The sequence below is a fragment of the Antechinus flavipes genome, chromosome 1 (genome assembly GCF_016432865.1).
Source record: "Antechinus flavipes isolate AdamAnt ecotype Samford, QLD, Australia chromosome 1, AdamAnt_v2, whole genome shotgun sequence".
Taxonomy (NCBI): domain Eukaryota; kingdom Metazoa; phylum Chordata; class Mammalia; order Dasyuromorphia; family Dasyuridae; genus Antechinus; species Antechinus flavipes.
Window position 1 is genome coordinate 644,057,049 of NC_067398.1, and position 13,820 is coordinate 644,070,868.

The 13,820-nt window shown below is 37.0% G+C and overlaps 1 protein-coding gene across 4 annotated transcripts in view; it reads left to right on the plus strand.

The window, feature by feature from the left end:
- ADGRB1 (adhesion G protein-coupled receptor B1) overlaps positions 1-13,820 on the plus strand; it is a 263,708-nt gene that overhangs the window by 125,348 nt on the left and 124,540 nt on the right. For all 4 annotated transcript variants that reach the window (XM_051971170.1, XM_051971169.1, XM_051971172.1 and 1 more), the window contains exons 14-17: positions 341-484; positions 5,273-5,348; positions 5,469-5,571; positions 6,917-6,960. In XM_051971170.1, coding sequence (XP_051827130.1) covers positions 341-484; positions 5,273-5,348; positions 5,469-5,571; positions 6,917-6,960 — 367 coding nt within the window. The remainder of the gene's footprint in view (positions 1-340; positions 485-5,272; positions 5,349-5,468; positions 5,572-6,916; positions 6,961-13,820) is intronic.

Sequence of the window (13,820 nt, forward strand, 5' to 3'; positions counted from 1 at the left end):
CTTTGTGACCCTGTTTGGGGATTTCTTGGCAGAGATACTGGAATGGTTTGCCATTTCCTTCTCTAGTTCATTTTACAGATGAGGAAATTGAGGCAAACAGGGTTGGGGAACTTGTTCAGGGTCGCATGGCTAGTAAGTATCTGAGGCCAGATTTGAACTCAGGAAGAGGAGTCTCCCTGACTCCATGGAGCTCCAGCACCCTCTAGCTACTACTCCACTAGCTGCTGTCTCACAAAGACATTTTAACGTGGTTTTTGTTCTTTCCCTTCTTCCTCCCCATGTCTCTTGGAGACACCTCCGATGTCCTTCCACCTCCTTTTCTTTCTCCCTTTCTCTCCAGTCCTCAGCATCCACAAGCTCCCTGCCAGTGGTGCCACTGACATCAGCTTCCCTATGAAAGGCTGGCGTACCCCTGGAGACTGGTCAAGAACATCAGAGGACAAGGTTACTGTCTCCAAGAGTGTCTTCTCCACTGGTCTTGCAGGTGAGAGAGCTCTGGGCCTTTGGGCTTGAGATGATGAGTAAGAGGTGCAAGTTAAGAAAGCCTGAAATTTCACAGTTAGAATTCTGAATTCATCTCTGTGTCCTATCACGAGGCCCAGAAGGGCCTGACCAGGAAGTCCTTTCTATTGTCTAATCTCGTGCTTGAAGTGAGGAAGGATGGGAATGTTATCCGCTCTTTCCATTATGGGAAAATATGAAGAATATCCTTCAAGAATATCTCTCAAGAATATCCTTCGGTGACCTTCATTGAGGAAGAAAACATCCCACCCCTTTTTCTCTCCAAAGAAAGCTTATACTATGTAGACACAATATCACACTCATTCCCCAATGATGATATGAACACCCTACCCCATTGCCTTATTTCTCCAAATGAGTCATGCACATGCCTACCACAATATCCCAATGACATTTACCCAAGGGAGACATAGACCATTCCACATTCCCAAGTGACACCATACACTAGTTTCATTTTTTTCAAGTGAAAAACATACCAACAATCCCATTACCTTGTTTTTTCCCTCAGAGATAGGCACAGACTATTCGACTGACCTTTTTTATGTGTCAACTTTGTTACTACTGGGGATCCAAAAATTATTTAAAAGTCCTTGTCTTCAGGGAGTTTAGATTCTCCTGGGGGAGAGCTAATGTTTCCATGTTCTTTTAGTTTTCTCTCGTGCTGGTCACTCTTGTCTGGATATGCTCCAGCTTGTTAAATCCTCCCTAAAATGAGGTTCCTGCAACTAAATACAATTCTTCAGGTGTTCTGAGCAGGGAAACTGTCACCTTCTTCATTCTGAAAACTCAAACTATGGTGGGTAAAAGATGAAATGCTGAGGAAACAAAGGTTCAGTCTTCTGAGTATTTTGAATTTATTAAGCAATGCATGCCAATTGCCCAACAAATCAGGACCAGGCCCCTTCCTCGGCTTAGGGTTAAATCCTGAATACAGGAAAAGACAGTCTTTTGTATATTAAAAATAACTAATCAATTTCTACCATGTTAACATACTACTTGCCATTTAGGGGAGGGGGTGGGAAAGGGGAGAAAAATTGGAACACAAGGTTTTGAAAGGGTTAATGTCAAAGAATTATCCATAAGTATGTTTTGAAAAATAAAAAACTTTAATAAAAAATTAATCAAAAAAGGCCAATTAATTACAAGGAAACAATGGAATATTATGTAATCTGATTTTTAATTGAAGGAAAAATAGGGATTTTCCATGTAGGGAAGGGAAGAGCAAACAGGTACAATTCCCTGAATTCAGAAAAAGAAGTGTCTCAAACTCTCCCCCCAAGTATCTATAAATAATCAAAGGAACATGGAAACGATAACGGATTAGTCAATGTGTGGCCAGTTTTCAAATAAGACCCATGGGTTGCTTGGGATATAAAACTGTGAGAAAACTCTTCACATCAATTTTTTAATATAACTGAATTTCTGGTCAGCATAACCCTTAACTAAGGATTTCTAGGCAGTAGGGAGAGTGGTTGTCCAATTTCTCAGCCTTGCAGGACTAGGTCCAAACAGTGCTGTAAGGTTTTCTCCCAATTCCCACAGTTGAAAAAACTTTTTTCACAAGACAAAAATTGAACTAGATCCAAAACTGAAACAGAAAAGGAGCCGAGCTAGCTCCAGAATTGAGTCACAAGATGGAGTCAGTGAGGTTCACTCAATTCCTACAATTAACCACTTGCTATTATAATCTCCTCAATTGCCTTGATTTCTTCAGTGCCCCCTTTTGATTTATGGGGGAGTGGGTAATCCACTCCTTCATGGATCATTTATTAATGCTATTTTATTTTTCTAAATGCATGCAAAACTTCTATTCCAAATTTTTCTCCCTCCTCTCCAAGACAGCAAGCAATCTGACATAGGTTAAACATGTGAATTTATTCTAAACATATTTCTATATTAATCATGCTATGCAAAAAAAAAATCAGATAAAAAGGAAAAAATGAGAGAAAAAAAGAAAAAAAAACAAGCAAACAAACAACAACAAGGTGAAAATACTATGCTTATGGATCACTTTTTCATATGCCAACTCGATAAGGTTTTTTCATATGTTCTTAATAATTATATAAGTTAGGTTACAAATCAAAATACTTAGCATACTGGACTAATTTTGGGAAGGGAGATTTATTTGTCACCAAAGTAACCAAGAGAATTTACACATAAATATAAATACTAACACCAAGAAATAGCAAACACAACAATACAATAATGATCATTAATATTATATATTATTTTATATATTATATTAATTAAGTTACATTTATATTATATTATTATATATCACATGTAATATATATTACATTATAATTATATTAATAATAATACTAACATTATTTCCTTATATCCTAGTAGTCCACTCCCAATATTTATTTGTTAATACTTTTTGAATCCCAAATGTCTCATTTAGTTGTCTAGTCCCTGAATATCTTCTTTTGGACATTCTGGAATAGGCCTCCTTCTCATGCTGAATGGGGCTGTGCTTCTCTGGTTTCAAATCATTTGTTTTAGGTAATTATCCTAAAATCTGCCAGTAGCAGGATAATACAATTTAGTATAATCTCTTAAATTTAATTACCAAATCTGAAACTTCAGAGAATTTTATTTTTTACATACCACTTGCTGTTTTTATCTTTATTTAACTCCTGTAGCTGATATAAGAATCTTTAAAAAATTCATGAATCTAATTCTTCTGCCTTTTAAAATTATCAGAAAGATATCTTAAAATGGGAAAATAATTTCACTTTCTTTAAAATTATCAAAGCAATTTTATATGTAAAATCTTTACTCTGATTTTGAAAACTTATTATTGAAACATAATCAAAGCCTGATTTTTATTCTAGATACATTTAGAAGCCAATTTTAAAAACATATGTAAGTAGTTCATGGAGGAAGAAAACATCTAATCCTATTGCTTTCTCAAAATTTATTATTCCATTTAATTAAAGAACTTTCACATTATATCTTTGTCTCATTACTTTGTCTAATTCCTCCTTTTGAAGGATTTCATTCCTCTATTATAATTTGACCATAAGTACAGATTAACATTGTAAAATTTTTTACGCTTGTATCATATCATGGTAACTCAGAGATGTTCCAGTATCAATCTGTCAAGATTTAATATTGTACTTATAAAACCTTTGCTGCTTACCTGGATTATTATAGAAAGTTGCTAGGGAAAGAAAAGTAGGGACATTGTTTTAACAATGTCACAACTCCCCTTAGGGGCACAGACGGACTTGACATATATAATAATAGGGGGAAAACTCCCTTTTCTGTTTGACTCTCAGTGCAAGCCATATCATATAGTTACAAGATATCCAAAACCAGGCTCAGAATTAACCAGGTCAGGAAATTTCCTGTTCAAGAAGGAAATAGCATAATGGAGCGCTATTGGGAGAAAACTTATTGTATTGTTTGAATCTTGCCCTGCATGGCTGGGGAACTGGACCATCTCTACCTGGTGCTCTTAGAAACCCTTAATTAAATACCTACATTAGGCTGACCAGAAACTAAGTCATATCCAAAGGAGTTTTCTCACAATTGTGCAGTTCAAATGACCCTTTATAAGATGTCTTATACTGACCAATTATTGTTTTCATGTTTTTTTTTAATTGTTTAAAGATACTTGAGAGGAGAGGGACACTTTTATTTTCTGAATCTGGGGAATTGCCCTTGTTCCAGCTTCCTCTGACAACTTGGAAAATCCCTCCAATTAGAAATCAGATCAACTAATATTCTTTTGTTTCTTTGTAACTACTTAGTTTTATTTGATTACTTATTTTTAAAGTATTAAAGACTATCTCCTCTATGTATTCAGGGTCCAACCCTAAGCTGAAGAAAGGTCCTGATCCTGATTTATTGAGCAATTGGCACGTATTACTTAACAAATTGATATACTCAGAAGATTGAACCTTTGTTTCCTCCTGCCACACGTCTCTCTTAATTCAAACTTAATACTGCTTTGTTTTTTGTGAGGTGGGACTAATATGCTATACTGCTGACCCACATCATACTGCTAATCCACTAATACCCCTAAATCTTTTTCTGGACAAATTGCCATCTAGCCTTGCCTCCCTCATTGTATACTTCTAAAATTGATTTTTGGAGCCCGAATGTAGACTTTACATTTGTCCCTTAAATTTCATTTTCTGAAATCCAGTCTAGCATTCTAGTCAGTCAAAATCTTTTTTGTATCCTGATTCTGACTTTGCATTTTCTTTTTTTCTTTTCTTTTGCTGAGGCAATTGGGGTTAAATGACTTGCCCATGGTCACACAGCTAGGACACTCGGGTCCTCCTGACTTCAGGGCTGGTGCTCTATCCATTGCACCACCTAGCTGCCCCAACCCTGCATTTTCTTTGTCAGTTTCCTGTCTCTATAAATTTTATCAAAAAGCCATCTTTGCATTTATCCAGGTTATAGAAACAAACGTTAAACAGCCCAGGGCCAAGCATTGATTCCTATGGCCTTCCCCTTTAGACTTCCTTTCAAGTTGAAGTGTCCCATTATTCAATTTATTTGAAATCCACCTGATTGTATACACTATCATCCATTCAATTTAAGTCAAAGCATAGTTATTAAGTGAATTGAACTTGATACTTCCTGACCACAGATTCAACCGGAAAAAACACTATTTTCTTTTAGGGCTATGAGGAGGAAGGGAGGAGGGCAGGCTAAGGGCAAGATCTGCACAAGGGTCTTGAGGCCATGGGCAAGAACATCACTGGAGTCTAATGCTGATAGGGCTGTTTTACAGAGACTGATGCCTCCTCTGTGTTTGTGATTGGCACCGTACTGTACCGGAATCTTGGAAGTATCCTGGCCTTGCACAGGTAGGAAAAAATTGGTTCAAGCTGATCCTTTCCCCCTCACTAGACCTTCTCCAAGCTTTTTAGGGGATTCGATTCTGGGATAAAGGGCTCAGCTTCCCCTCTTCTTCCTTTCTTTCCCAGGAATACGACTGTCCTAAACTCTAAAGTCATCTCTGTGACTGTGAAGCCCGCCCCTCGATCCCTGCAAACCCCTCTGGAGATTGAATTTTCCCACATGTACAATGTAAGTGTTTATGAATGTGTTTCTGAACATGTCTACGCATGGGTCTATATGTATCTATGCATTTTTATGTATGTAGGTGTGAGTGCCCATGTTTGTAGATACGTTGGTGCTAGATGCATAGAATGTGTGAGTATAGATTAATTGGTTGTTGTCCTTTTTTCTTGAAGAGAACCAAAATGACATTCCTGTGTTAGAGTCAAATTATAAAGTGTCCAACTATAGCTAATCAGACCAACACAAGCTCAGAATGCTCTGCCACAGGTCAGACACAAATAGTCCATATGAACATTTGGGGTGGCTTCTCTAACTTTATGCATTTCTTCTGAGCTAATTCAATGCTGATTTGCTCATAGAGCTTAGTATCTTCTCTGATGATGGCATACCTGTGCTAGGGTCTCCCATGTCATACAATCAATTCTAAAAGTTCTTATGGGAGTCCTTGTATCACTTTTTTCTGACCACCTCATGAGAGCTTGCCATCTGTGAGTCCTCCATAAAATACATTTGACATTTGAACAATGTGGCTGGCCCAACAGAGTTGTGCTCTTTGCATTATAAATATATATACATACACACATGTACCTGTGGGTATAAATGTAATCTATTTATGTATGTAGCATATGGAAGTTTCTGTTCACTGGACCTCCATTTTCTCATCAGTGCAATGGAATCGCTGAAGTCACACACATGATCCCATGATACCAGCATATGCTTTGTTAATAAATGGGGATGACCATCTGTGGATGTATGTGGGCATGCATATGTGTCAGTTACTGTGTGGGTATAATGATCGTGTATGTACATACATATCCGGAGTACACGGGAAGGTGTGATGTATTTGTCTACATGTATGGTGCATGTATGTATGTATATGATCAGCCTCTCCCCATGGGTATTATTGAAAGAGCCCTAGTGCTTTGGAGAGCCACAGAACTCTTGGAACATTGATTAGAGAATGTTAGAATTGGAAATCATTTAGACCACCTTAGCCTTCCATTTTATGGAGGAGAAAACTGAGGGCTGAGGTACAAGAGCATAGGAGAGTAGGACTTCCACCCATTAAATTCATAATGAAAAGTCAGGTTTCCAAACTCCTACACCAAGTTTTGTTTTTCTGGTTTGTTTTTGCCTTCCTCCTTCATGCTGGGCTATGTTGTTTCATTTCCATAGAGCCTTACTCTTGGTGATATAAAATAAAGCAATCCCTACTAATGTGTGAATAATGTATAATTGCCTAAAAGAACCCTATTCATCCCTCCCTAGAGTGTCTTAGGCAGCTCTTGCAGAATGAAACTCTGGGGATGGGGTCTAATATCTGTTCCTTTTCTCTCTTCACTCTTATCAGGGCACCACGAACCAGACTTGCATCCTCTGGGAGGAGGCTGATGTGTAAGTTTAGCTGGGGTTTGCACTGGGCTTGGTGGGGGATGATCCCATTGCATTAGGCCACAAGGGAGGGAGACATTCTGGCCAGGGGAGTGAGGAATGATGAGAAGAGGGTACATCTGATGTATGGTACTGAAGAAGCTGTAGTGTTCTGGAAATTGCTGATTATACCTGCCATGTATGTTCCTTTCCATTCTTCTCCCCACTTCTGGCACATTCCTTTCTGCCCCCATTAAGCTAAATGAATGGTCCCTGACCCCTCTTTTTCAATTCCTAATGTTTAGTTCCCAAGGTTGGAAGAGATGTAATTGGCTTAATCTCCTCCTACCTTTCCTAAGTTCTTCTCCATCACATAAATAGTCTCTCTCTCAATCTTGGCCTATATCTGTTTCTTCTTTATTTCTTCTAAAAATGCTTTCTCTCTTCCCTAAATGGCCTCTCCTCTGCTCTATCCCTATGGTCCACTGGTTTCCTCTGAGTAGTAACATGGTATAAAGACCTAGTGGGTAGTTGTGACCTAGCGCTATTTGTGAATTTCAGAATTGTAGTGGATTCCTTGAACCATGCTATTCTATTCTTTGATTGCCCTGTTTTTGACCAAACTTCCATATTTACTTTAGACTTTAGACAGAACCCAAAAAGGGCAGCCTGCAAGATAATAGATCTCAATAGAAAAAAAGAATTTTAGATTCTGGATTATCAGATTATAAAATCATGGTTAGCAAAATGGAGTAAAATATTTGAGACATTAAGTCAAGAAGAGAATCACAGAATAATCAGTAATAGCTTTAATCAAATCTAGAAGAATATTCTAGACTAATTAGTAATGGAACTATAGAATCTGTACTTTAAAGTATCTGGATTATTATGGATGTCATAAGATTTTGGAACAAGAATCATGGAAGCATAGAATAAGAGACTTAGAGACTTGTTGAAAATTGGCACTTAACAGATGTAGATTTAATTGAATTGAATAGCAGTTTCACAGAATAACTGATCTGGAATGAAGCCACAGGGCCTTCTAGCATGAGTTCAGTATCAAGATGTTTATTCTAGTGTGTGTTCCATGATTATTGGGCTGGCATGGTGAAGCATCTCCTGTCCTGCCTTCTATCTACTTTGTGTGGTATTTAATTTTAATGCTCTGGACCTTCCCCTCAGATAACATCACTCTAAATAACTTAGTCACTATCACTGTCATTGAGTCAGTTTTACTTCCTATGAATGGCAGGATTCATATTTCTCTGGAAATACTCTTTTTCTACCTCTCCTTATTTGTTCACCTCCCTCTCTTCCATCCTAATGCTGGGACCCTTCCATCTGACATGACTCTGTTCTTAGAGAAGTTGGTAAAACTTTGGGCTAATTGGCCAAGGTTGGATTACAGAATTTAGTCTGAGAAATAAGACTGTGGGTGGAGGTAGGGAAGAAAAAAGGTTGAATCAAAAGTTCCTTAAAGGTTTTTGATGGTAAACATATTATGTAAAGTTTGGCAAATCTGAACACACTAGGGTATTCATCTTCTGTTTGGATGTTCTGTTCTGTTTTAGAAAAGGTCTTGGAACATGGACCTGAAGTCCCTGAAAAGTGTTGATGATACATTAATCATGGGCAAGATGTATTAACGTCTCTATTTGATTGCTATCATTCAGATACTTATTCAGACTACTGAATTCTTTATTATCATTATTATCACCAACATCATTGTGATTGCCATCACGATGGTTGCTATTACTGGAATTACCAATTGTTATCACCATCAAGGGAAGAAAAGGGAACAACTAGTTATATAGTACCAAATATGTTCCTGGCACTATGCTAAGTGCTTTACAAATACCTTAAAACAACCTTGTGAGAGATGTGCTGTTATTCTCATTTTACAGTTAGAAAAGTGAGAAGTTAAATTATTTGTCCAAGGCCACACAACCAGTAATTTTCTGAGCTCTCTGCTCAATATATCACCTATCTGCTTCTTTGTGCCTTTCATAACTAGCAGCAGCAGCATCTCTCTCACTAAAATCACTGTTAATACCATTGCAATCATATCTTCACCTTTTTCTATGTATCTATGTCTTTCTCTGTTTTATCATTTTCATTTCTATCACTCTGTCACTCCCACTATCAGCACCTACTAGATCATGATTTCTTTGAAGTTATGGATTGGGTCTTATTTATCTTTCACCCACTCTAGTACCTGGCATAGGTCCCTTTCCATAAGGGATACAGCATATTAGCTAAATCATGGTAACCTTCACTGCAATCATCACTATCTCTATCATCACTTCATTCTTTTCAAAGCTTTCTCTAATCTCTCATGTCATTGAACAATCAACTTGCTATCGGACATAAGAACTCACACAATTAAGGAAGGTATGACTATTAGAGTTACCAGTTTTATTTCTTTTTTTTTTTGAATGTGAAAAGAGGTTCAGGAAATAGAATTAAGCAATCCAGGTAAAGCTGATGATGGCTTTTTTCTTTTTTTTCTTTTAAAAATAGCTTTTTATTTTCAAAGTACATGCAAACTCTTGCAAAACCTTGTGTTCCAATTTTTTCTTCCTCCCTTCTCCCCAGTCCTTTCCCTAAGAGAGCAAGTAATCTAATATATGTTAAACATGTACAATTCTTCTAAATATATTTCCACATTAATTATGTAGCACAAGAGAAATCAGATCAAAAAGAAAAAAATGAGAAAAAAAAAGCAAGCAAAAAACAACAAAAAAGGTGAAAATACTATATTGTGATCCACATTCAGTCCCCATGGCCTTCTTTCTGGATACGGATGGCTCTCTCCATCAAAAGTCTATTGGAACTGCCAATCTGAATCATTTTATTGTTGAAAAGAGCCATGTCCAAAAGAATTGATCATCTCATAATCTTGTTGTTGCTGTGTACAGTGATCTCCTGATTCTGCTCATTTCACTGTAAGTCTCTCAAGGCCTTTCTGAAATCATTCTGCTGATTGTTTCTTATAGAACAATAATATTCCATTACATTCATATACCATAACTTGTTCAGCCATTCCCCAACTGATGGGCATCTGCTCAGTTCTTTGCCTCTACAAAAAGGGCAAGTTTCTTGAGAACTTAAGTGTTGAGTTCCTTTGCGCGGCATATGAAACTCTTGCTTTGATATCTTGGGCTCATCCACAAGATGGGGCCTTTACAAATTGGAGTAATAAAATCTAAGATCTTAGACCCATCCATACTCATGACTGTTTTTGGCTACTCTCAGAGAATGTTGGGAGGATTGTTCTGTCCCTGAATCTTGAAAGGTACTGGTTTTCCTTACTGGATTTGTGGACTATATGTGCAATAAAAAGTCATCTCTGTCCAGCATACCTGACAGTCGTTAGAGGTCTCAGAAAGCATTTGAAATGCTTTAAAAATATTTCTAGGACAGAGACACCACACAGCCAGTGCTGCAGGGGCCAGGATAATCGTGAACAAAGAAAGTCATAGAATTACAGACTTTAGATTTAGAAAGAATATTTCAGGGTATCTACAATTTCTCCTAAGGCAGGAATGAAATCCACAAAAATTAATCAATAGCAAACAAATAATTATTATATAACCATATGCCAGATATTCTGTGATAGGACCTAAGGATACAGATACAAATAGGAAAAAGTTCCTGTGGGCAAAGAACTTAAGTTCTAACAGGAGAAACAATGTATATATTTGTAAGTTTTTACAAAACAAGCACAAGACAACTGGAGGGAGGCACTATCACCTGAGGAGATCAAATTCAGGAGTTTGAATTTAAATTAAGTTTCAAAGGAAAAAAAGGATTCACAGAATCTCAGTTAAGGCATCCCTGGCATGGTGGTCACCCAGTGCAAAGAAACTGAGAAAGGGAATGAAGTGTTTCTAATACAGAACAGTAAGGTGCATTCCCAATAATTGGCCATCCTGCCTACATTACTGAGGAAGTAAGGAAGCTTTTTCAACTTTTAAACAACTTTGATCCTTTGGAAGGTTTTGGTTTGAGTTTTATTTTATTTACATTAACCCAAAATTTATTGCCCTGCCCCTTCTTGATAAAGTGATAAAGGAGACATAATCCTTACCTTCAAGGGGCTTACTTTCTAGTAAGGTAGATAACACCCAAGAGGCAGCATGTGGAAATCTGGCTCTTCTGTTTACTAGTTATGTGACTGTGAGCTTCATTTCCTTTCTCGGGGTCTCTGAAAAATGAAGGGATTGGACTCATGACTGTCATTGATCTCCAATGCCTAACAGAATTAAAGAATGTTAGAAGTAGAAGGGATCCGTAAAGTATTAGCTTCCTTCTTTATAAAAGTCCAGCCCATTTTCCACTAAATGACTTGCCCAAAATCAAATGTTGATCTAGTGACAGAATCAGAATTAGAATTCAGATCTCCTAGTTCCTAACCCTGTACTTTCCACTACCACTACTCTGTTGGAAACAATAATATAGAATCCAGTTATGAGAACCCAAAGCTTATATCAGTCTAGACAAGACCAGAACATTTGAAAACACAAAAACAAATTGTTGATTTGCTTTTGCTATATAATCTATTAAAACTAAATAAAACTGATCATCTGAAATTCGCCAAATTATTTCACTCTTGAGTGAAATGTTTTTTGGTCTAAACTGATCCCTATCTGCAGACTGAGTCTGCCATTTTATTTTTATTGCCATTTTATCTTTATTGCCTTCTCCAACAACCATATCAAAAAAGAGGGAAAAATTTCCATTTAATAATTCGAAAGTGCATCATACATATAGTATCTGATTTAATATTAAAATTTAAAACTTAAATTACATAATATTTTATTAAAATTCCTAAGTTTACAGTTTTAATTCTATACCCATTATATAAATCAAGGGGATCCATCTTGAGAGTTAGAGAGATGAAGAGTTGGTCTTGAACCCAGGACAAATCTCATCTTTGACATATACTGGCTGCATGACCCCTGGAAAAAATACTTAATCTCTCATTGCCCTCAGCAAGTTTCTAAGACTATAACTTATCAACTTCCATTTATGAGTGTTTCCTTACCTGAGAATTCCCTGAGAATGCCAGTGATATCACATATCTAGTTCCTATATATACTTCTTATATATAGATAAATGTATAGATACATAAAGAGATAATATATAGAAGCATATATATATATATACATATATATATATACACACTTCTTACTTTGCTGAATATATCAAAGCTATTTGAGATCAACTTGAAACATTTTCTCTTCTATAATTTAAAACTTGTCTGTCTTTATTCATTCCTTGTTTTCTATCTTTTAGGAAGGAAGTTCTTTACTCCTTACCAAGGTTAATTAACCTTCTGACAATCTGGAGCTTTTCCTTTTCTCTTTCTTGCTTCTTTAGCCTTTCTTCTTCCTTGGATTCTTTTTCCTTGGCCTAAAAATTACTAGCCATCATGCATATAGTTGTTGGATTTGTAGAGCTTTTTTTGGACTAGATCTATGATTTCCTTGATGTAGTGAGTTCATTTTGAGTAATTGCCCTTTCCCAAAGCATATTGACAACTTCTCTGAAACTTACTGTCTTAGAGAATTATTAAAACAGTGAGATATTAAGTGATTCACTATAGATCAGAAAACCATGGATTTGAATCTGGGTTTTCCTGACCCTAAGATTAGTTGACTATCCATCATACATGGTGATTTAAGATTGTAAAGCGCTTTATATCCATCTATCATTTGATTGCTTCCAACAGCCTTGAGAGGTAGGTACAATTATTATCCACATTTTACAGACAAGGAAAGTGAGATTCAGATCACTTAATAAGACAAATAATCCCTGCCCTCCAGAATCATCTATTGTAATAAGTAAGACAACATGTAAATAATTAGATACATATAAGAATAAAGAATAGATGGGATGTAATCTGAAAGGAGGTAGGAGGTTGGCTTTGAGTTTGATCTTGAAGGAAGTTTGGGAAACTAAGAATCCAAGGGGAGGGGGCAGAACATTCCAGAAATTAGAGACAGCCTGTACAAAAGCTTGGAGATAGGGGGTGTCTAGGTGGTACAGTGGATAGAGAACCAGCCCTGAACTCAAATCCGGCCTGGTTTGTGTGACCTGGGCAAGTAACTTAAGCCCAGTTGCTTCAGAAAAAACAGTACGGAGATGGAAAGATCATTATAACTAACAAGATCAGTATAACTAGAACTAGAAAGTCAGTAGGAATAGTAAAACCTAAGAAGACTGGAAAGATGAGAAGGGGCCAGGTTATGAAGCATTTTCTTTTTATTTGATCTTGAAGGTAATAGGGATCCACTGGAATTCATTGAGGAGTGGAAGAAGGGAAGATGGGAAGATGGGGAGGAGGGACATGAACAGATCTGTCCTTTAGGAAAATCATCTAGGCAGCTGAAGAGATGATGAACCGAAGTGAGAAGAGACTAGAAGCAAGCGAACCAATTAGAAAATGATAGCAGTAGTCCAAGAAAAAAAGTAATGAAAACTAGTACTTAGGGTGATGGCTCCAGGAGTGGAGAAAAGCTATAAGGTAGAAAGGGAAGACCATGAGCAAAGGTGCTGAAGTGGGAGAAAGGAGTGAGATTAATATGAACAGGTGGGGTAATATATGACATTGCATTTTTGGAATTTCTTAAAAGACTCTGTATCTGGAAGGTCTATCTAATAATATTCTGCCCCCCACCTCATTTTGTAGGGGCAGACAATTTAATACTCAGAGAGGAAATGATTAGTTCAAATACATATAGTTGACCTTGGAAAAGCTGGAACTAAAGCTCTGTTCCTCTGCGTCCTCAGGGGAGAGGAGCCAATAGGGAGGCATGGTCTCTCCTGAGATGAAGAATCTCACCCTGGATCCTCAAATACACACTCATCCCTATCAAGGG